Source organism: Tachyglossus aculeatus, chromosome 10 (assembly GCF_015852505.1).
Source record: "Tachyglossus aculeatus isolate mTacAcu1 chromosome 10, mTacAcu1.pri, whole genome shotgun sequence".
NCBI lineage: Eukaryota > Metazoa > Chordata > Mammalia > Monotremata > Tachyglossidae > Tachyglossus > Tachyglossus aculeatus.
Genome location: NC_052075.1, coordinates 36,552,852 through 36,575,810, shown reverse-complemented (window position 1 = coordinate 36,575,810; position 22,959 = coordinate 36,552,852). Strand labels below are relative to the sequence as shown.

At 43.1% G+C, this 22,959-nt stretch overlaps 1 protein-coding gene and 1 non-coding gene across 2 annotated transcripts in view; both read right to left on the bottom strand.

Moving 5' to 3' along the window:
- The window catches only part of CFTR (CF transmembrane conductance regulator), a 190,873-nt gene that overhangs the window by 23,127 nt on the left and 144,787 nt on the right, over positions 1–22,959 (bottom strand). The window contains exons 33-35 of the mRNA XM_038751975.1: positions 22,276–22,503; positions 20,307–20,407; positions 114–356 (exon numbers count right to left, since the gene is read on the bottom strand). Of these exons, the coding sequence (XP_038607903.1) occupies positions 114–356; positions 20,307–20,407; positions 22,276–22,503 (572 nt within the window). The remainder of the gene's footprint in view (positions 1–113; positions 357–20,306; positions 20,408–22,275; positions 22,504–22,959) is intronic.
- LOC119933775 lies at positions 6,374–6,511 on the bottom strand. Its single transcript, XR_005452647.1, has one exon. It is a non-coding gene; the product is annotated as a small nucleolar RNA SNORA7 (small nucleolar RNA).

The following is a 22,959-nucleotide window of genomic DNA, read 5'->3' as shown; positions in this document are numbered from 1 at the left end:
TCGGTGACTGGGCGATCCCCTGTTAAAAAGGCTACATCATAATACTGTGATAGGCCTCTATGGCTTGACACATTGTAAATCAGGTTTGACAATGAAGGAACTGAGGATCTCACCCTCTGACCGGAACTTATCGAAAAGGAGATGTTGTCCAAGATGGCCGGACCTCCATCTAGGTATCTAGCTGTGAGGTCTTGGACGGTCATTTGGCCTCCTGAAGGCCAGTTCTTCTCTGTCTTCACGTGCTGGTTCTCAATGATCAGGACTCCAGAGAGTTCTTTGTCCTTCGCTGGGTGGGTGGGCTTGTGCTCCTCGGTTGGCATGTCGATGAATTTAAATACTCTGCTCACAGACCGCATCTGAAACCAAAACAAACAACATTTGAAGGCTGTTTCCCAGGCCAGTGCCAAGGGCTCTAATGGGTCTGATTGTTTCTGAAAACAAAGCTCCCCTTTCCAATCCGACAACGTCAGGTGGGACGTGAGCTGATCGTTGAAAACATGATTTAACAGGAAATAATTGGCCATAATTAAAAGACTAATGGAGGAATAATTAGTCATGGGCCCTGAATCAATGGACTTTGGACAAATAGGTTAGAGACTTTCATGACCACTAACATTTGAAGCAATACAATGAAATAGAGGTAACTAAGCTTTATGCTCATGGGAAGAGCCTAGGTGAGAGAAATATTTTCCACCATGTGCAATGGTGCCCAATTGCCCAAGTACAATATGATGGAATTTACTGGCTTTCAAAACAACTTTCTTGTCTGATCTTTCGGCAGCATGGCTCAGTGGACAGAGCACAGTCCTGGGAGTCAGAAGACCTGGGTGATAACCCCAGCTCTGCCACTGGCCTGTTGTGTGTCCTGAGGCAAGTCATCCTTTCTGTGTTTCAGATTCCTCATTTGTAATTTGAAACTAAGATAGCTGTTCTCCTTCTCTACTTTCTAAGATTGTGGGACAGGGACTATGTCTAAAATTTAATTATCTTGAGCTTAAGCACGATGCGTAGGACACAGTAAGCGCTTAACAAATATCGAGATTAGCTGGAAGATAGAGGGTCTTGTTTTTTCAGGCATTTGAATTTCATTTTAGAATAAGTTTGGAACAGATATTGATCATTTGCACCTATTTACGAGAAACACCAAGGCCTAGTGGAAAGAGCCCAGGCCTGGGAGTCCAAGGACCTGGGTTCTAAGTTTTCTAACTTTTCTCACTTAATCCTCTCTATTTCTGTAGCAGAAAGAGGGAAGTGCCTTTACCTCTTCTTTGGAAAGATTTATGACTATGGAATGGATGGGATGTTTTGACTCTGACCTTCTGAAGCAACATGAATTGCCCCATCTGGTGTTAAAATTAATTGGGCTGCTGGGTTTCACAGTTGATTGAATGAGAGAGAGAGAGAGAGGTAGCACATTGCCTCAACTAGCCTCCACTTTGTCTATTGATTCTTCCAGACTTCCCATCCATCATGTCAGTTGAAATTTGAGGAATATGACGGGGGTGATCCTGATATGTTTGGGGTATTGATTTTGATTCTCAGAATGACCCTTAATGGTCTTTAATAAGCACCCAACTCCGGGAGAAAGGCAAGGCACACAAAGCCATTGTTTTTCATCTGCCATTGCTGGATGCTGTATTAAGAAGGACCTTGACAGGGTACACCTGATGTAGCCTGCTTATTTTACTCTTAATTAAGTTTGGACTATGGCTTATTGAATTTCGCATGCCACGGTCATTAATGTAATTTCATTTCCCAATCCACATAGAAGCCCCGGTGTTTGACAGGTCTGGAAGGTGAAATAGGAGTGTAAGCATTACTAAGAGTTTGTTGTTGTGGTACAACCAAATGGAAACTGAGTCAGGGAGGTCACAATTCATATAGAGTCATGCCTGTTGTAATAATAATAATAATAATAATAATAATGATATTTGTTAAGCACTTACTATGTGCAAAGCACTGTTCTAAGCGCTGGGGAGGTTACAAGGTGATCAGGTTGTCCCATGGGGGGCTCACAGTTTTAATCCCCATTTTCCAGAGGAGGTAACTGAGGCCCAGAGAAGTGAATAATAATAATAATAATAATAATAATAATAATAATAATAATGGTATTTGTTAAGCGCTTACTATGTGCAAAGCACTGTTCTAAGCTCTGGGGAGGTTACAAAGTGATCAGGTTGTCCCACGGGGGGCTCACAGTTTTACTCCCCATTTTCCAGCTGAGGTAACTGAGGCCCAGAGAAGTGAAGTGACTTGCCCAAAGTCACACAGCTGACAGTTGGCTGAGGCAGGATTTGAACCTATGAACTCTGACTCCAAAGCCCAGGCTCTTTCCACTGGACCACGCTGCTTCTCAAAAGAGAAAATACCCTGAAGGGTTAAAGGGATGTGATAAACAAGTGGAAGAAACCAAATTTGCTTTTAAAATTTGCTGGGTGAGATGGAGATAAGACTTGCCACATATGACTGAGGGATGCTGTGAGCACTATCAAGTAGATGTTTGTCGTCTGTCTGCACATCTGGGTGCAGTGACTTAGAACAGAATAGAGCAGAAGAAGTTACAGGTGGGGAGGCAGTGTGGCCTAATGGATGAAGCCTGGACCTAGGTTCTAATCCTGGTTCTGCCATTTGCCTGCTATGTAAACTTGGGCATATCACAACTTCTCTATGCCTCAGTTTCCTCAACTACAAACTGTGGATTTGGCATTCATTCACTCAATCGTATTTATTGAGTGCTTACAGTGTGCAGAGCACTGTATTAAGCACATGGAAAGTACAATTGAGCAATAAGGAGAAATAATCCCTGCCCACACTGGTTTTATAGTTTAGATACCGGTTCTCCCTCCAACTTCAAAGTGAGCTCCATGTGGGACAGGAACTGTATCCAGTCTGATTAACTTGTATTGACGCCCATGCTTAGAACAGTGCTTGACATATAGTAAATGCTTAAAAATAGCATAAAAAGGACAACCAAGACGATCAGGGGGCTGAGCAGCTTCCATGAGAGACAGACTGAAAAGATTGGTTTTCTTCATTTTGGAAAGGCAAAGATTGATAGAGGACAGAACTGAAGTTTAGAAAATCATGAAGTGTGTGGACAGGGAAAACACAGAATTATTTTTCACCAAATCCCACAATACCACAGTGATGGGTACACTGAAGCTTGAAGGTAGTAGGGTCAAAACAAACAAAAGAAAACATTCTTCACCCAGCAGGTGGTAAGCATGTGCAATTGGTTCCCACAGAAACCTGTGCAGCTGGAAGTGCTAGAAGATTCAAAAACAACCTGGAGAGATTCATGGCTAAGCAGTCCATAATGCACCACTAGAGGAAAGGTAGGGATAAAGAGGAGAAAATTAGGGATGTTGGATGATCCATCCCTAGCCATGAGGGTGGGTGACAAGCACGGAGAAACCATCACATGGGGTCTTTAAGCATCTTGGTGTCCCTTATGGAAACAGAATGTTGGGCTGGTCTAATCTGGGATCACATATTCTCGTGTTTCTATTCTTTTTGATCCACCACGAATGCCCGGCCGGACATAAATCCCATTGATTTCTCTACTGTTTAAGCCAAACGTGTTAACTATCCATGTCACGTGTCTCTTTATTCAGGTATAAGATCCTGGCTTGTGGCCACCCCTTAACTCTCTCTGTCTTGGATTTCAACCTTGGGTTCTCCACAGCTCCCAAATGCTGCATTAGAGCCCTGGATCCCCTAGGAATTTGGAGATAGCGATCCTGACCTGGAAGCAGAAGGCAATGGGAGATAGAAGCCAAGACTTGGGCACTGATACCCAGGATCTTAGTAGCATTTGATGGGCTTATAGAGTGTGTTTAATGTGCCCCTGTTCTTGCACACATGACATTTTATTTACTGCTGAGTGAAAGCTTTTAGGGTGGAAAAAATTTCAGCAGCAAATTAAGAAGCTTATTGTGTAGTAATCTCGTAGACTGTAAGCTTCTCCTGTAGAGTGTAAGCTCCTTGTGGGCAGAGATCACATTTACCAATTCTACTGTGCTGTCTTTCTTGTCCATAGTAATAGATAATTAGTCTGCACACAGTAATAGCTCAATAAATACCACCGATTGATCGATTCAGCATACACTATTCAATGGCACTTTAGTGGTATATAAGCATTTTTTTCATTAGCAAGGAAGCAGGGCTAAGTGATGTTCTCAATACAGCAAGGTCAGTTTACAAAAAATGGGCAGGATCCTAACTCAAATCAAGGAATTAATCAATACTATTTATTGAGTGCCTGCTGGGTGCAAAGCACTGTACTAATCATTTGGGAAAATACTTTGCAATCAACAGCGATTCATTCGTTCATTCAATCGTATTTATTGAGTGCTTACTGTGTGCAGAGCACTGTACTAAGTGCTTGGGAAGTACAAGTTGGCAACATATGGAGACGGTCCCTACCCAACAATGGGCGCAATGTTTACAGAAGCTTTTTATTCAGTGCCTTTGGCCAATAAGTCAGTGAAAGCTAGTACTAAAAGCTAATATAAAAAATTAAATTCAACTTTAACTTCAGGAAAATGCCCATAAGCAGCACCGCCTACTGGATAGAGCATGGCCCTGGGAGTCAGAAGGACTTGGATTCTAGTCCTGGCTCTGCCACTTGTCTGCTGTGTGACCTTGGGTAAGTCACTTAACTTCTCTGTGCCTCCATTCCCTCATCTGTAAAATCGGGATTAGGACTGTGAGCCTCACATGGGGCACGGACTATGTCCAACCTGTTTACTTTGAATCTACCCCAGTGCTTAGTACAGCACACAGTAAACACTTAACACCAAAGGAAAAAAAAAGCAAAACAGGGCAAGGAATGTGTCTACCAACTCTTTTACATTGTACTCTCCCAAGTGCTTAGTTCAGTGCCCTGGACACAGTAAGTACTCTGAATACAACTGATTGATTGACTGCAAGAACTACTTTGCACCTCTGTGCTCTACATTACCATCCTGAGAAACCACAAGCAAGAAAGACAGGGATTAAGAGGCAATGTTCAGATGTTAACCTTTAGACTCACCCTGGGCCAATATTTTTTCCTTATCGCTTTGGGATCGGGAAAGGCTGAATCTTGCCTTGGCCACTTATTGACTACTAGACGCGTGGGTGGCACAGAACAAGGTTCTCTCTCCTACCTGTAGCGTGTTCTCCCAAGCACTAGGCCCCTCTCCAGTGCAGGTAAATGAAGCATCTGGTAACTGCAACCTTGCCTCCCCAGGTGCTCTTGCCACCCCCACCACCACGGATGAGTGAGCTTCCTTTCCTTCCCACCTCCCAGAGTCCTTGCTCGCAGCATACTCTGGGAGCCAGCCACACTCCCTCCCTGGAAACCATCTCCAGTTTCACTCCACACCACTGAGATGACCCCAACCCATCCTGCTTTTCAGCACCCTGGTGGGAAAGAGAAAAGCACCTGTGGCATGAGGCCGCATATAACCTTGGGAAGGATAGTGAATATGGTACCTGTTGCTGTAGTTACGGGAAAAACACGGACTCTGAATTGTGAGGAGCTTGAAATTCTGCTCTCCTAGCCACAACTCCCTAATGACTTATGTTTTTATTTTCTGTATTGTGCATTTTGTCCTTGCCTCTTAACCTGTCTTACTGTTTCATTGTTCCCAAAGTGTCTGCTTCTAGTCTTCTCCCTACCTAAATCTATGGATTATGAGCCTTTTGAGGAAAAGGGTCTGCACCCAATTCCTGTGTACTTTTTCATCATTTATTCATTCATATTTATTGAGCGCTTACTGTGTGTAAAGCACTGTACTAAGTGCTTGGGAAAGTACACCAGCAGACACATTCCTGCCCACAGCGAGCTCTACTAGCCCTTGATACAGTGCTTTGTGCACAGTAAGCACCTGAGAAGCAGCATGGCACAGTGCACAGAACACCAGCCTGGGAGTCAGAAGGTCATGGGTTCTAATCCAGGTTTCACCCTTTGTCTGCTTTGTGACCTTGAGCAAGTCACATCACTTCTCTTTGACTCAGTTACCTCATCTGTAAAATGGGGATTGACACTGAGAGTCCCACATGGGGCAGGGACTGTGTCCAACCCGATTTGCTTGCCTCCACCCCAGTGCGTAGATCAGTGCCTGGCACTTAGTAAGAGCTTAACAAATACCACAATATTATTGGTGTTGTCCTATGGTGTTGAGCCGTGTCCGACCCATAGAGACACCACAGACACATCTCTCCCAGAATGCCCCATTTCCATCTGTAATTGTTCTGGTAGTGTATCCATAGAGTTTTATCAGTAAAAATACGGAAGTGTTTTACCATTGCCACCTTCCGTGCAGTAAACTCCAGCCTCCGCTCTCGACTCTCCCATGTCGCTGCTGCCCAACATGGGTGAGTTTTGACTTGTAGCAGATTGCCTTCCACTCACTAGCCACTGCCCAAGCTAGGAATGGAATGGGTATGCCTCTGCTTGACTCTCCCTTCTGTAGCTGTGACTGGTAGGGCACTGGAAACTCTCCAGGTGCGACCCTGAGAGGGGACAATTATTAATTGCAGACAGGTGGTACCTATGGCTGGTCACCCAAAAGGTTTTCCTGGATGGAAATGCAAATTCCCATGAGAGCAGAAACCAACATGCAGTCTGATTTAATACTGGTCTCATGCTCCTTTCTCCTTCAATTGGTTTGAAAAATGCTATGTTTGTTTAAAAGATCTTCCTGCTGAAATGCACCAATTGATGAATCTGTGACAATGAATTGCATCCTGATCTTTCCTACAAAACATGGCTCATTTTCAGTCCTTGATAAATACTACTGAGTGACTGATGGAAAAATTGCACCTGAGAACTCATGCTTGTTGAACTGAATGAAACTCAACCACCTGCCCCGACATTCCACCACTTCCTTCCAGAGGGAAACCTAGGATCGTCAGAAGTGATCCCATTTTCCATAACGCCTTCCAATCCAGCTCGGAGAAAGAAGACATTAGCTATGGACTCGGAAGATACATCCACTGTCCACCCACATGAATTAAGCTTCCTTGGACCTCACCTTGGAAGGGGGATGCCAATTGCTTCCACTACATTCATTCAATAATTCAATCGTATTTATTGTGCACTTACTGTGTGCAGAGCACTGTACTAAGCGACATGACATCACAGTCCCTTAAAAGAAATGGGACTGGGGAGTTCCTTCTACAATTACCGGCTCAAAGCTGGCCAGAACCCGGTGACCTGCCATCTGTTCCAGCTGCCTGGCTAATTGCAAACAAATTTTATCTCCTCCCCACACTTTCTTCATCCTCACAACATTATCAATATTTAGCCAATGCAGTGTTTCAGCAAACTTCCAAAGGCAAAAATAGTTCCGACGCAGACACCTGTGTTACGATCGGTTCCACATACCCTGAAATCGGGTCACTGACAATACTGGTCAAAGCATTCATTGTTCCCACTCCATCCTGAAGTTCACCCTGATGAACAGGGGCGGTGAGATTCTTTAGCCACTAGTCTAGCCGGTCGCCCTCTCCCTCGGCTTCCCTTCTGGTAAATGTACTTCACTCTTTGTGTTGAAACAAGGTCACGCCACGTTATCTCACTTCCCGTCTGGCTGGATTATTTTCTTGGCGATTTTTCCAACTCACTTCATCTGAGCTCTAATTTCACTCTTCCCATGCTCAACCTTTCCATGTGCAATAGCAGACAGGTGGTACCTATGGCTGGTCACCTGAAAGGTATTCCTGGAGGGAAATGCAAATTCCCATGAGAGCAGAAACCAACATGCAGTCTGATTTAATACTGGTCTCATGCTCCTTTCTCCTTCAATTGGTTTGAAAAATGCTATGTTTGTTTGAAAGACCTTCCTGCTGAAATGCACCAATTGAAGAATCTGTGACAATGAACTGCATCCTGATTTTCAGTCCTTGAGCCAACTCTTGAATGGCTGCTTATTCAGCCTCTCATCTGATCACTGTAGTAGCAATAAATCCATCCTGGAAAGATTCCTCCACATCTTTTAATAATACTGATCATGAAGCATAATGGCTTAGCGGCAAGAGCCCGGGTTCGAGAGTCAGAGGACATGGGTTCTAATGCCTGCTCTGCCACTTGTCTGCTGTGTGACCTTGGGTAAGTCACCTCACTTCTCTGGGCCTCAGTTCCCTCATCTGTCAAATGGGGATTAAAAGTGTGGGCCCAATATGGAACAACCAGATTATCTTGTAACTACCCCAGCATTTAGAGAACAGTGCTTGGCACACAGCGCTTAAAAAATACAGTAATTATTAGAGAAGCAGTGCGGCTTAGTAGAAAGAGCCCGGGCTTGGGAGTCAGAGGTCATGAGTTCTAATTCCGGCTCCACCACTCATCAACTATGTGACTCTGGGCAAGTCACTTCACTGTGCCTCAGTTTTCTCATCTGTAAAATGGGGATGAAGACTGTGAGCCTCACACGGGATAACCTGATTACCTTGTATCAACCCCGGCATTTAGTACAGTGCTTTGCACATAGTAAGCACTTAACAAATGCCATTATTATTATTAAACACTATAGTTATCATAATAGTGTTTTTATATTATCATATAATACATAATATATTATAACACAGTATAATAGTGTTATCATAATTATAATAATTATAATAATAATCATAATAGTGTTTTTTGTTAAACGCATATTATGGGCCAAATGCTAGTGATGTTTACATTATAATCAGATTGGACAAAGTCCCTGCCCTATATGGACTGCTGTAGCTTCAGAGGGGAGGAAACTGAGGCACAGAAAAATTAAGTGTCTTGTCCATGGTCACATAGCAGGCAGCGGTAGAGCCATAATTAGATCCCAGGCCTCTCAAATCCCAGGTTCATGGTCTTAACATTAAGCTACATTTCTCTTCCTCATGAAACAAATGAATGGTCTTTCCAATCTTTTTTAACTTTAGTACTAGCTGTTAATTGGGTTCTATATTCCCTATTCCACATGGGGCTCAAACTCTTAATCCCATTTTACAGATGAGAGAACTGAGGTACAGAGAATGAAGTGACTTGCCCAAGACCAGACAGCAGACAAGTGGCAGAGCTGGGATTAGAACCCAGATCCGCTGACACCTGGGTCCATTATGGGCTCAAAGTTTTAATCCCCATTTTACAGATGAGAGGACTGAGGCCCAGAGCAATGAAGTGACTTGCCCAAGGTCATACAGCGGACAAATGGTAGAGCTGGGATTAGAATGCAGGTCCTCTGACCCTTGGCCCACTAGGTAACACTGCTTCTCCCTTTACCTTTTCCCTAAAACAGCCCCATTCCAAACTTTGGTAGAATTGATGGCCCTTTGTACCATCAGAAGAGGACATCTTAATCACCCAGAAACTGATGGATAAACCTACCAAACTAGTCCTTGATCAACGATGCTTTAGGCCAGAAGCCAGTCTGCCTTACAGTATGGACCAAAAGATTGTAAAACTGCCCTCAAAATCCTCCATAAACGTAAATCATTAACAATGTAAGACAGATTTCTAATAAAACTTCTCCAGGGACACAGTACACTCTAACCCTTCAGTAACTTATTACTTGTTTTTTCCTCCTATCAAAAGTAAAGATTCAGTTGCCGCTACTATTTCTTTGTGTGATCTGAGGTATTTTTTATGACTAGAAAGAACAGTATTTGCATAAATACAATCCTAACCTTTGATGTAGAGCTAATTCTAACCTTGATGTTGGGGAAGGGAAGAAAATGGAATGCCTCGCTTCTAGGGGTGAGAATATTTAGTGAGAAAAGTAATTAGTTGCTATGAAGGGGAAGGATTAATTCACTTGAATCATAAATGATTTCAGACTTGTTCTTAACCTTAATTAAGAAGCTTGCTAATCCTGGTGCTCAAGATCCCAATGGTATTTTTTGTTTCATTTTTAATGGTATTTATTAGGCATCTAGTATGTTCTAATCAATCAGGTCAGACACAGTCCCCGTCCCAAATGGTTGCTACACAATGTAGTCCACAAAAGCATTTCCAAGGAAAACTCAGGAGAGACCTCACAGGAAATGATAAGAAGAGAAAATGCTGGGAGGGAGAGGATGAGAAATGCTGGATAGGGAGAAAAGCTTTTTAACTCTGCTGCAGAAGAACAGCGGAAAGTTTCAAACTCTGATGGGACAGACAGGTTATGAGGGAGATCTTCCGGCAATAGAATGAGTGACTGGTGATTTAGAAAGAAAATATCAAGTCCCCTGCAAGGAATGAATGCATCAGTTCAGTCTTCAGTGTAGGCATTTGAAAGTCTGTGGCTGCTCTGTGTACCTAAGATGGCACGGAAGCAGAGTTCTTGACAGCTCCTGCCTACAAGCTCTTAGCAAACATGTTCTTTTTGCTTCTAATTCCGAGTTTTGAAATTTCCCTATTCTTGATGAGAATGCCTTTATAGGCCAGTGAGTGGAGTAAAGAATAATTCCATCTGTGAGCTTCAGCAATCTCGGCGGTTGACACTGTGGGCAGGGAACACACCTACCAACTCTTGTCATATTGTTATATTGCACTCTCCCAAACACTTAGTACAGTGCTCTGTACACAGTAAGCCACTCAATAAATATGACTGATTGATTGCCAGGATAAGGAAGGGGCCTTCAAAGGGAGGAGGGGGAAGAAGGGGGGAATTAACTCCCCAGGAGGGAACTTGCAAAGAGTAAGAAACCATAATAATAATAATAATAATAATAATAATAATGGCATTTGTTAAGCACTTACTATGTGCAAAGCACTGTTCTAAGTGCTGGAGAGGTTACAAGCTGATCAAGTTGTCCCGGGGACGGCGGGGGCGGGGGCGGGGGGGGGCGCTCACAGTTTTAATCCCCATTTTCCAGATGAGGGAACTGAGGCACAGAGAAGTGAAGTGACTTGCCCAAAGTCACACAGCTGACAGCTGGAAGAGCCGGAATTTGAACCCATGACCTCTGACTCCAAAGCCCGGGCTCTTTCCACTGAGTCACGCCGCTTCTCAATCCAAATCCAAAGAGAGACAGAGAATGAAGGAATGATATAAACTTTGAAAGGAAACTGGGCCCTACATATGATCCCTAAAAAACACAAATAAAGATTCAGGGGCAGAAACTGCTTCCATGGAAGATGCAGATGTCAGAAAGCTGAAGAGGAGTATAGAAAAACCCCAATTTTCTCCCTTCTCATCATGCTTTCTGTTGATTGTCTAGCTTTCAAAATGTGTCTAGTCACTTGCTCTTCAGTAGCAGCCCAGAATAAACACTGGAAGTGTAAAGGCAAGAGGAAAATGGGGATGGGGTGGAGGACAATCCATTGGCATAAAATATAATGCTTTCAGTTTCTATCCACCTTCCAAATCCTTCTGGAATATCAATAATTACAATTTGGTTGCCAAGCCTTCAGCCACATGAGCTCTTTTCCTGAGAGCGCATCTTTACCTTCACTGTCAATCATATTTATCGAGTGCTTACTGTGTGCAGATCACACTGCACTAAGTGCTTGTGAGAGTATGATATAACAATTAACAGACACATTCCCTGCGTCATTTTCGCCTCTGACTGAAGCACATCATTTGGAACATAGTAAGCACTTAACACATACCACAATCATTATTATCAGTCACTGGAGTTGGACTGAGTTGTCTAGGCTCTCTTCAACACATGTAACACTAAAGAAATGCAACAACCCTTGAAGGAAGCCTCCATAGTCACCGTCTCCAAGAAGGAAGGGGAGCAAGCAGAATTTGTAAATTACCACAGTATTTCACTGTCATTTCTTACTGTCATGTGTGATGATTATGTAACAAGGCCTGGAACTCGCATCAGGTTACATTTGCAATCCACCAGGTGATTCCTCCAACTCAGTAAACTCTGAGCATTGCCAAAGGTGAATGAGATGGCCATTAAGGAGGTATGAAGAAGATGGGTGTGTGACTCAGTTCAACTCAGTCAACGAGTTGTCTACACGCGCTGCCTAGAATTCCTCAACAACAACTCTCTCCTCGACCCCCTCCAGTCTGGCTTCCGTCCCCTACATTCCACGGAAACTGCCCTCTCAAAGGTCATCAATGACCTCCTGCTTGCCAAATCCAATGGCTCATATTCTGTCCTAATCCTCCTCGACCTCTCAGCTGCCTTCGACACTGTGGACCACCCCCTTCTCCTCAACACGCTATCTGACCTTGGCTTCACTGACTACGTCCTCTCCTGGTTCTCCTCTTATCTCTCCGGTCGTTCTTTCTCAGTCCCTTTTGCAGGCTCCTCCTCCCCCTCCCATCCTCTTACTGTGGGGGTTCCCCAAGGTTCAGTGCTTGGTCCCCTTCTGTTCTCGATCTACACGCACTCCCTTGGTGACCTCATTCGCTCCCACGGCTTCAACTATCATCTCTACACTGATGTCACCCAGATCTACATCTCTGCCCCTGCTCTCTCCCCCTCTCTCCAGGCTCGCATCTCCTCCTGCCTTCAGGACATCTCCATCTGGATGTCTGCCCGCCACCTAAAGCTCAACATGTCAAAGACTGAACTCCTTGTCTTCCCTCCCAAACCTTGCCCTCTCTCTGACTTTCCCATTTCTGTTGACGGCACTACCATCCTTCCCGTCTCACAAGCCCGCAACCTTGGTGTCATCCTTGACTCCACTCTCTCATTCACCCCTCACATCCAAGCCGTCACCAAAACCTGCCGGTCTCAGCTCCACAACATTGTCAAGATCCGCCCTGTCCTCTCCATCAATACCGCTACCCTGCTCATTCAAGCTCTCATCCTATCCCGTCTGGACTACTGCATCAGCCTTCTCTCTGATCTCCCATCCTCGTGTCTCTCTCCACTTCAATCCATACTTCATGCTGCTGCCTGGATTATCTTTGTCCAGAAACGGTCTGGGCATATTACTCCCCTCCTCAAAAATCTCCAGTGGCTACCAATCAATCTGCGCATCAGGCAGAAACTCCTCACCCTGGGCTTCAAGGCTCTCCATCACCTCGCCCCCTACTACCTCACCTCCCTTCTCTCCTTCTACAGCCCACCCCGCACCTTCCGCTCCTCTTCCGCTAATCTCCTCACCGTACCTCGTTCTCACCTGTCCCGCCATCGACCCCCAGCCCACATCATCCCCCGGGCCTGGAATGCCCTCCCTCTGCCCATCCGCCAAGCTAGCTCTCTTCCTCCCTTCAAGGCCCTACTGAGAGCTCACCTCCTCCAGGAGGCCTTTCCAGACTGAGCCCCTTCCTTCCTCTCCCCCTCGTCTCCCTCTCCATCCCCCCATCTTACCTCCTTCCCTTCCCCACAGCACCTGTATATATGTATATATGTTTGTACATATTTATTACTCTATTTATTTATTTTACTTGTACATATCTATTCTATTTATTTTATTTTGTTAGTATGTTTGGTTTTGTTCTCTGTCTCCCCCTTTTAGACTGTGAGCCCACTGTTGGGTAGGGACTGTCTCTATATGTTGCAAACTTGTACTTCCCAAGCACTTAGTACAGTGCTCTGCACACAGTAAGCGCTCAATAAATACGATTGATGATGATGATGATGATGACTGATACCTAGGAGAGATTTGTAATCACACACCCATCTTCTTCATACCTCCTTAATGACCATCTCATTCACCTTTGGCAATGCTCAGAGTTTACTGAGTTGGAGGAATCACCTGGTGGATTGCAAATGTAACCTGATGTGAGTTCCAGGCCTTGTTTCATAATCATCACACATGACAGCAAGAAATGACAGTGAAATACTGTGGTAATTTACAGATTCTGCTCGCTCCCCTTTCTTCTTGGAGACGGTCACTATGGAGGCTTCCTTCAAGGGTTGTTGCATTTGTTTAGTGTTACATGTGTTGAAGAGAGCCTAGACAGATGATGGCTAAACATAACGCCACCTCCTTACTTGTACAGTTCTGAAGGAGGGCTGCCAGATCCTGGTAGAGACATCCTCGAAATTTGTAATTGAGGCCACACCTTCCTATTTTGACTGACTTTCTAAGCTTAGAGAGGACTTCATCCTCAATGGTACAAGACGTCTTCAGGTGATTATGGAACTGTCATCTCCATTCCCACAGGATTTTCTTCTTGTCTACAATTGGGGTGAGTGCCACCAGCATCCTTCAATTGATTAGCATTAATGGTAGTGACGATAGGGTCATATAGCTTTCCTAATAATGAGAATGAGTCTTTAGTTGGACTCACAATCACCCAAAGTCACACAGCAGACGAGCAGCTGAGCTGGGATTAGAACCAAGTCCTCTTCTCTCAGACCCGCACTCTTTCCACAAGTTCATGCGGTCTCTCAAGCTGGTTTCCCAAGCTGGTTTTTGAGGTCCATCTCTAACACCCACTTCTCCCTTCAATGCTCACCACAGATCCTCCAGGCCAACACCTACCTACCAGTTGACTCACCTCCACACCCTGAAGACAACTCAAAGCAACATGTCTGTACAATGTTGTTCCTTTCTAGGGTAAACACTCCCTGAGGATTCTGGATCACCCACTAAACCTCAGAAGGAAAATGATGGCTATGGGTTGAATGGAGGCTCCTCAAGCTATTTCCTGACTGGTCCCTCTCTAAGGCTCGTGAACTCTGTGAATCCTGCGTGACACTGGAACCTGATAAACTCCCCTTTTAATTTTAGGATCTGGTGAACTTGAAATGCAGAAGAATGGCCTGCCTCCAAAAACAGATCTCTGAGACCAATCAATGACTCTCTCCATCCTGTGTGCTTCCCTAAAACAGTGATGTCAACACTGCTGGAAAGAACCTGGCAAGAAGACACGGAGAGGATTGTGTTGGACCACCTGAGTAAATGACAAAGCTTAGAAAATCACATTACTTTAACTGACAGGGAAAGGGAAAACAGCCTGTTTTATTCTGACATTAGGGCAATGGAATATGCTTTTTGGAAAAAGGTTTGCGAATATTGGGATGGTCCATGGGCTGTATTGAAACATGACCAACTCTAACATAGGGTCTTTCCAGGCAAGATCTGAGAAGCTCTTTGATACGTGAGGGCTACATGATGCTCAGCAAGCCTAGCTGTAAAACTGGAGAAATGTTTGAGCCCAGGTAACAAAAACAGAGAAAACAATTGCCAACAGTAGACCAATAGCAAAGCACTAAGCCCATGGGTAAGGATAAGATTCCTATGAGAAGCAGCATGGCTTAGTGGAAAGAGCACATGCTTGGGAGTCAGAGGTCGTGGGTTCTAATCCACCACTTGTCAGCTGTGTGACAAGTCACTTAGCTTCTCTGTGCCTCAGTTACCTCATCTGTAAAATGGGGATTAAGACTGTGAGCCCCACATGGGACAACCTGATTACCTTGTATCTACTTCAGCACTTAGAACAGTGCGTGGCACAAAGTAAGCGCTTAACAAATACCATTATTGTTATTATTATTATTATCATTATTTGTATCACAGTCGGAGCTTGTGTCTCACTCATCCACATTCAGGAAGTGGCTTTGAACTCTAGAACCTAATAGAAAGAGAGACACAGATCCTGGTGACAGGAAGCCAAATCTTTACTATTCAAGGAATTGTATTTATTTCACGCTACGAACCAGAGATAGAATATTACCCTAGTTGTTGCACTGTTCTGACCTAGTAAGATCATTCTACTTCTTTCTTTACTGTGCTCCTGGGGAAAGGTCTACAGAGCTGTAGTCCTGTCTGTGACTGTGAGATTTTCAGTGGCCATCCTGTCTAAACTCCCTATCAAGTCTCCTTGAACAATTTCACAAGCTTCACTTGTGCACTCTACTCAACATCAAATGGCAAACCAGGAACATGAACAATAAAGTCCTGGAAGGAAGTCAGTCTTTCAATCTCCTAGTCTGCTGGAGCGGTTACTGTGGCTATGGGTGTGTCCTGAACTCTGAGACCCAAGGAACCTGAATTTCTGCTCCTCTAGTCTCAGCACCTACTGATTTTATTCTCACCTTGTAAATTTGTCCATCTATTGTGATTTAATGCTTCATCATTCCTGATATTTCTGTCACCAGTCCCTTCTCCCCACTTATACTGTTAGATTGTGGGTCTCCTGAGGGACAGGACCCTATCTGATTCACACCTTTTTTTATTCCTCCCAGTTCTTAGTACAGTGCTCTGCATATAATAAGCACTTAATAGATACTGTGACTATTAATATTACCACTGAGAAATCCATCAAGATTCTGAGATCCATGACAATAATGGTTGGTCACATCAGAATGGAAGGACCTATCTGATCCTTTTGAAGTCATCAGTGGAGTAAACTAAGTTTACGTGTAAGTTACAATCTTGAAAAACCTATTCTATATACCCATGGTTGGAGATACAATAAATCTGCAAGTTAGTCTCAGAATATGATTCTTATCCACTGGAAAACTCAACTAGCTCCACGAGATTAAGAACATCACCTAAATTCCTTGAAGCAACGATGCAGGAATGTTGCAGATAACTGTACCCCGGAAACCAATAACCAAGAAAACCCAAAGATGATTTAGAACCACTTTTCAGAAATGGGAAAGTGCAAGGGTCCAACATTCAGTCTGAAAGTGCAATGGTTATGTCCCTATCTGAGCTTGGCAAGTCCAAAAAAAAAAAAAAAACCCACACAACGCACAACTAAGCATCTGCGACTAAGGTGCAATCTTTACCAGCACACGATGTTGAAAGGAATCTTTCAGTCTCACTGGCTCACTTTGATAAAAACCCCACCTCCTAAAACATGTTCTTTGAACCCCGAAGGACTGCTACATACATAGCCTCAAATATGAGATAAAGACCATAAGTTGGTTTTGGGCAGGGAATGTGTCCAGCAACTCTGTTATATAACACTCTCCCGAGAGCTCAGTACAGTGTTCTGTACAGAGTAAGCATTCAATACATTGATTGACTGACAAAACATATCTTCATATTTATTTATTTTACTTGTACATATCTATTCTATTTATTTTATTTTGTTAATATGTTTTGTTTTGTTCTCTGTCTCCCCCTTCTACACTGTGAGCCCACTGTTGGGTAGGGATCGTCTCTATATGTTGCCAACTTGTACTTCCCAAGTGCTTAGTACAGTGCTCTGCACACAGTACGTGCTCAATAGACATGATTGATTGATATGAGACATCTCCCTCTCTTCGTTGTTCCTCTTGTTGGCAAACCTATTCTGCATATGATATGCCAAATCACCTGATTGTACCAGGATCAAGTATCTGTAATATCTTCATATCTCGTAACTCTTCTGCAGAAACTGGTATGTTTGATCACTTAATATAGGTCTCGTGGTTTTCTGCACTCACCAGAATTCCGCCAGGTTTTAGTGTCCAAATTGCTCTATCAACTTTGTAAAGTCTATCCTAGCTTGTAAATTCTAAGTGCAGCTTTCTTATCAACTCAATTGTATGACCATGTAAAGTCACTGAGCTTTGGAGGAGAATTAAAATGTTGGCAAGTCCTAAATGTGCCAATGTTCTAGGCAATATAGAAGCACTAAAAAAGATAGCATTGTAATATTGCAAAATTGTAGTATTGTTATATTGTTTAATGGACAATACAAAACTCTTTAAAAGCCCTGATTCTCTATCCCATTCAATACATTTTAAAAATACTAAATAACATTTCAATGTTATAGAAAACATTTCTGACATCTTTTCTCCCTATTTAGAATTGGTGCTACAAACTAGACGTTCAAATCTCTTACTCAGAGAAGCAACACGGCTTAGTGGAAAGAGCACGGGCTTGGGAGTCAGAGGTCGTGGGTCTTAATTCTGGCTCGGCTACTTATCAGCTCTGTGACTTTGGGCAAGTCACTTAACTTCTCTGTGCCTCGGTTACCTCATCTGTAAAATGGGATTAAGACTGTGAGCCCCATATGGGACAACCTGATTACTTTGTTTCTACCCCAGCACTTAGAAAAGTGCTTGGCACATAGTAAGTGCTTAACAAATACCACTATTATTACTATTAAGTCATTCTCAGATAGAAATCCTGAAGCTTTTATTTCTTCTTACTGTCCCACATTGGGAATCAATCACTCCTATTTATTGAATGCTTACTGTGTGCAGAACACTGTACTAAGAACTGGAGCACTCTACTAAGGACTTGAGCACTGAACTAAGCACTTGGAAGACTGGGGTTAATGTAGAAACATTAAATTTCTAGTTCTATGTCAAGAGGGCAACATTTATGAGTCTTTCATTCCCCAACCCTATTTCCTCCTCCAACTGCTACTTCAATATTTCTGTGTCACCTAAGCAGTTGGTTCTCACAGTTCCCCTGAGAAACAAATGCACACACACACACACATACACAAGCAATTAATCACACTTATTGAGTGCTTACTGGGTGCACAGCACTGTATTAAACGCTTGGGAAAGTATAATAAAATGGAGTTGGTAGATACATTCCCTGTCCACAAGTTTCACATACACATACAAGTTTCAAGCACTTAGTACAGTGCTTTGCACATAGTAAGTTCTTAATAAAACGATCGAATGAATACACATCCCTCTAGCACTTCCGTACATATCTTTTGAACTTAGCTCCTTTCCCCTATCTGGAATTTATGTTGGGATCTGTCTATCTGGCTAGATTGCCTTGTAAGCTCCTTGAGGGCAAGGATAAAGTCTACAAACTCTATTACACCTTTTCAAGTGCTTAGTTATACCTTTTCAAGTGCTTAGTTCAATGCTCCAAACACAGTAAGCACTCAATAAATATTACTGATTGATCGATTACCATAGGGTAGTAGATAAAAAGAATTATTTTGGTGCTGCTAATTCATTCTCTAAGCTTTCAACTACTAAGGCTGAAATCAGCTTGGGAAAAATAAAATATCAAGATAATCACGAAACAGTATTTATTAACTGCTCCTGTTGTCCTGATCCTGCGAGGGGAGTAGTGTCCGGAAGATTGGTCAGTATGAAATCATTTGCTGAAGTGCCAGTGAAACTTGTTTTTATGACAGTAATACTTTCACCTTTCATGTAATTAAAAACTACAGAATGCTTGGTGTGAGTCACATCTCAGAAGATATAAGGAAGTTGCAATTTTAAACATCTTTATTATGATGGTAAACAAAGCATTTCAATCATCTGCAACCACGGTCATTGATCAGTGTTTTCAGAAGATAGGCAGATTCCACACTATTCTCTGGTTTCTCGGGCATTTTGGAGAAAATAATATATGCCTAGAATGGCACACACAGGGTAGAGAGCTAACAAATTTAGAATTTATATCCATGGGTTCATTTTCCATTTAAAGGTGGTCAGAAGGGCTTTTGCTGTCACAGGTCTACATTCTTTAATTTTAGTTTGCCCTTTGAGAACACATGAATGAAAAGGGTGAAGATTGTTACAGGAAAGTGTGTTTTCTCAAAATCTGTAGTCCCGATTTAGACAATAAAATCTGCAAACCTGCAGGTTTTCAGACAGAAAGCCTGTCAATCAATCAATCAATTTATTGAGCACTTGCAATGTACAAAGCACTGTACTAAGCCCCTGGGAGAGTACAGTATGAAAGAATTAGCAGACATATTCTCTGCCCATAAAGAGCAGTGGCAAACTTTGATATGCCTCTAACTTCTCATCAGGTTTAAGTGAATTACAAAATCCATTGTCTGGGCTAACAATTTTGTCACCTCAGCTCTATAATCAATCGACAATTAAGCAACAAGTGATTAATATCAAACACGCCAACAGGACACAACCAATAAACAAGGCTAGCAACGTGGCCAGCATCTTCCGAGCCAATCAACTACCTCCTTCTCCAACCTTAATCCTTGCCCTAATTTTTGCCCTTCACTTGCCTTGTGGAAATTTTAGAGTGATTTCTGTTTAAAGACAATTGAATTTTAATTTTTGTCATTTCTAACCAATCCACTTATGAATACTGGGCCATTAGTCATTTGGCTTTCTATGGTTTTTGACTCATCTAATTTGCAGGTTAAAGTTGCTGTGTTTTGGCAACTTCCAGTACATTTTTTAAATGGAATTTGTTAACTGCTTACTATGTGCCAGGCACTGCACTAAGCGCTGGAGTAGATACAAGCCAATCAGACTGGACATGGTCCCTGTCCCACGGCAGGGGGAGAGGGGGTCCTCAGTCTTAATCTCTATTTTACAGATGAAGAAACTGAGGCCCTGAGAAGCTGAGTGACTTTCCCAGGGTCACACAGCAAACAAGGGGCATGCCTGGGATTAGAATCCAGGTCCTTCTGACTCCCGGGCCCGTTTTCTATCCACTAGGTCACACTGCTTCTCCATCTGATTTGTAGTTGGGACTTCGTATTCGCAAAACCACAACAGTGAAACCATTCAGAACTGTACAAATCATTACGACTTAGTTTTCCATTCCTTACCAAACTGTCCACATCAATGCTCGCGTTTACTGCCCACTGCAACGTACCCATGATGTTCATGGCTAATGTTAGAACGATTCCAACTTTCCCTTCTCCATCACCTAGAGGAGATAAGAGAAAGCATAAGCATTTATCATCATCATCATCAATTTATATTTATAATCTTATTTATTCATAATGAGAAAATGAGCAATCATGAAATAAAATGTGAGAAACTGGTAACCCAGGATCACTATGACTATGGTATTTGTAGATATTGTTGACGGATGGGGGAAACTGTTTCAATCATGTAGCAGCTGACTCTAGTTTCTTTCTTCCCTTCTCCTAGTATTAAGAGGGTCCCTTCTAGACTGTGAGCCCGTTTTTGGGTAGGGACCATCTCTATAAGTTGCAGATTTGTACTTCCCAAACACTTAGTACAGTGCTCTGCACACAGAAAGCACTCAATAAATTCTGTTGAATGAATGAATGAATGAATGAATGAAGAGGGTCTCTTTTTTTGTAAACTGAACCATTAAATTTCCATAATAGAAACCAAGATCAACAATCAGCAATGCCTTTTCTGGGTTAAACTAAAGGTCTACCCAGCTCACTATTTTGTCTCTGACAGAGACACCAAATTTGTTAAGTGCTTATTGTGTGCCAGGCACTGTACTAAGCCCTGGGCTACATACAAGCTAATCAGATTGGACCCAATCCATGTCCCATATGGGGCTCACAGTCTTAATCCCCATTTTATAGATGATGTAACAGAGGCCTAGAGAAGTTAAGTGACTTGCCCAAAGTCACACAGCAGACAAGTGGCAGAGCCAGGTCCTTCTGACTCCCAAGACTGTGCTCTAACCTCTAGGCCAAGCTGCTTCCCAACAGATCTATTAAATATTTCTCAACCCTTCTAAGAGCCCCCACCTTTTCTCTAATAATTCCTTCAAGCTTATTGCCCATGTAACTAGTAAACCTCCTTGAGCCCAAATAATGGTGGTCTATGTGAAGTGCTTACTATGTACCAAATATTTTACTAAGCACTAGGGTAGATACAAGCTAATCAGGTCAGCCACAGCCCTGTCCCACATGGGGCTGCCAAGGAGGAAAGGGCCTGGGTTCCTTCCTATGCTGGCAGATGGTTGCCCATGTCATGCTGGGGCCAGCATCCAGGGTTTAAAGAGGAGGTAGCCCTTTCATAGGGCAGAACCTTTTTTGGGTCACTAAAATGCTTGGTTTCTCTAGGATAGGAGGGGAGGCCTTCTGGAAAGTCTACTGGAAAGAGGAAGGGTCTTGCAAGAGGCTCTTAATCTCCATTTCACTGAGGCCCAGAGAAGTTAAGTGACTTGCCCAAGGGTACACAGCAGATGTGGTGGAGCGGGAATAAAATCCTGAGTCACTGGCTTGCCAGTTAATAATAATAATGATGATGGCATTTATTAAGTGCTTACCATGTGCAAAGCACTGTTCTAAGCACTGGGGAGGTTACAAAGTGATCAGGTTGACCCACGGGGGGCTCACAGTCTTAATCCCCATTTTCCAGATGAGGTAACTGAGGCACAGAGAAGTTAAGTGACTTGCCCAAAGTCACACAGCTGACAATTGCCGGAGCCGGGATTTGAACCCATGACCTCTGACTCCAAAGCCGTGCTCTTTCCACTGAGCCACGCTGCTTCTCTACTCCTGGAAAGCCCCCTTCATCTCCCTGTACCTTCAGCTGTCAAGTGGAAATTATACCACCTCCAAACACCTATCTTCCCTGAAAAGATGTTTTACAGAGGACACCTGAACACCAACCTTGCTGGTTAAGAGTATACCGTGTAACAGCCTTAATCTTTCCTTCTAAGAAACTATCATAGGTCCATCATCTATTATTTTTTCTAAATATTTCTCAAGCTTTCTAATACTAGGAAGCAGGTTCTGTGTCACGTGCGGTATAATCCACCCCAGAAGAAATTTAAACTGACCATTAGAGAGGATTTGGTACCTGTGGTTAAAATGGAGATGAAGGTCACCAGAATGAAGAAGATGACAAATACCATTTCTATCCTCATTTGGAACCAGCGGAGAGTGGATAGATACAGGAACCAGTTGGCGGTGTGTAAATTCAAAGCCTTGTGGAACAGCGCTTCAAAATACGTTTGGCGTCCAAATGCGCGCAATGTCCATAGCCCCTTTAAGCTTGTAATAAGATGAGTGAATATTGGACTCCGGGCTGTGAAGTATTTCAATTAAAAGCACTGTAAATATTTTTAATATTCAGATTAATAGTATACTATACCTGGATAAGATAGCTAGCAATTCAACCTGTAGACTCATCAGGGTTATTGTGGTGATAAGAATAATACAAAATTATGGTATTTGTTATGTGCTTACTATGTGCCAAGCACCGTTCTAAGCACTGGGGTAGATACAAAGCAGCGTGGCTTAGTGGAAAGAGCCCGGCTTGGGAGTCAGAGGTCATGGGTTCTAATTCCAGCTCCACCACTTGTCAGCTGTGTGACTTTGGGCAAGTCACTTCACTTCTGTGAGCCTCAGTTCCCTCATCTGTAAAATGGGGAGTAAGACTGTGAGGCCCATGCTGGACAACCTGATCACCTTGTAACCCTCCCAGTGCTTAGAACAGTGCTTCACACATAGTAAGCACTTAACAAATTCCATTATTATTATT